Source organism: Galeopterus variegatus, unplaced genomic scaffold (genome assembly GCF_000696425.1).
Source record: "Galeopterus variegatus unplaced genomic scaffold, G_variegatus-3.0.2 Scaffold1242, whole genome shotgun sequence".
Classification (NCBI taxonomy): Eukaryota; Metazoa; Chordata; class Mammalia; order Dermoptera; family Cynocephalidae; genus Galeopterus; species Galeopterus variegatus.
Genome location: NW_007727353.1, coordinates 401857 through 402850, shown reverse-complemented (window position 1 = coordinate 402850; position 994 = coordinate 401857). Strand labels below are relative to the sequence as shown.

Sequence of the window (994 nt, the reverse complement as noted above, 5' to 3'; positions counted from 1 at the left end):
TTGGATGTTTAGAGGTGCTCTTTATTGTTTTCCAATATTTTGACATTCTGGGGGACTATTTCACTTACTATAAACAAACAAATAAACATAATAATAATCGGTGCAAGAAGGAAAACCATTGAGTTCCATCTGGCTGAGGATTGCCCCTTCTATATAGAAATAACTCACTTCCACTGAGGTTGCCAAATGAATCTCCTTTTCTTGTGTTTTTATAACCACAGAATGTCAAAGCTAACAGTTAGTGACAGAACTGGAATTAGAACCTAAGACTCCCAACACCCAGTCCTGGACTATTACCTTATATTCTGTTCCCTTATATTCTGAGGAAATTGTTTCCTGGGGATATGGGTCTGACAGAGCCTGGACTCAAAAAAAAAAAACCAAGTTCACTTCATAGGCACAACTTTTCAAAATGGAGATGAGGCCAGATGCAAAAATATGTTTATCCAGATTATAAAATTAATTTCTGTGTTACCATCCCCTCGCAGATGCTGGTGTATTCTAGCCTGAAGATGAGTCTAAAGAAAATGGCAGGCATGGACATGCCNTTTTGTTACAGAGGTAGGTATTGACCAGGCAAACTAGAAGAAACCAAATACTTCAAATCCAGAGATTCGGGTTTGATCCCCAGTTCTACCTACATTAGCTGTGTGATTTTGGACAATCCAATTAACCTCTCTAAGCCTCAGTTTCCTTACTTGTGAAATGAGAATAAAGATAATACCTGCCTCATGGAGATGTAGGTAGAACCAAATGAAATAAAGAATTAATGCACTTAGCACAGTGCCTGGCCCATAGTAAAGTTCTCAGTAAATATAGTGTTACCCCAATGGATTAAAACAAATATGCCAACAATCTAATACAGTTACATGATTTATCTCTTAGTTTCCTGAGAGCTGAAGCAAAATGGAAAAAAAATTCTATTATTTTTCTCATTTTCTGATGTGAGAGAACATACCAGAGATTCAAGAGTCTCATTTCCCCTGCCCCACAA

The 994-nt window shown here is 37.4% G+C and overlaps 1 protein-coding gene across 1 annotated transcript in view; it reads left to right on the top strand.

Annotated features, from left to right (window-relative positions):
• Positions 1-488: 488 nt before the first annotated feature.
• PAPSS2 (3'-phosphoadenosine 5'-phosphosulfate synthase 2) overlaps positions 489-994 on the top strand; it is a 38528-nt gene continuing 38022 nt past the window's right edge. The window contains exon 1 of the mRNA XM_008575816.1: positions 489-561. Within this exon, the coding sequence (XP_008574038.1) occupies positions 489-561 (73 nt within the window). The remainder of the gene's footprint in view (positions 562-994) is intronic.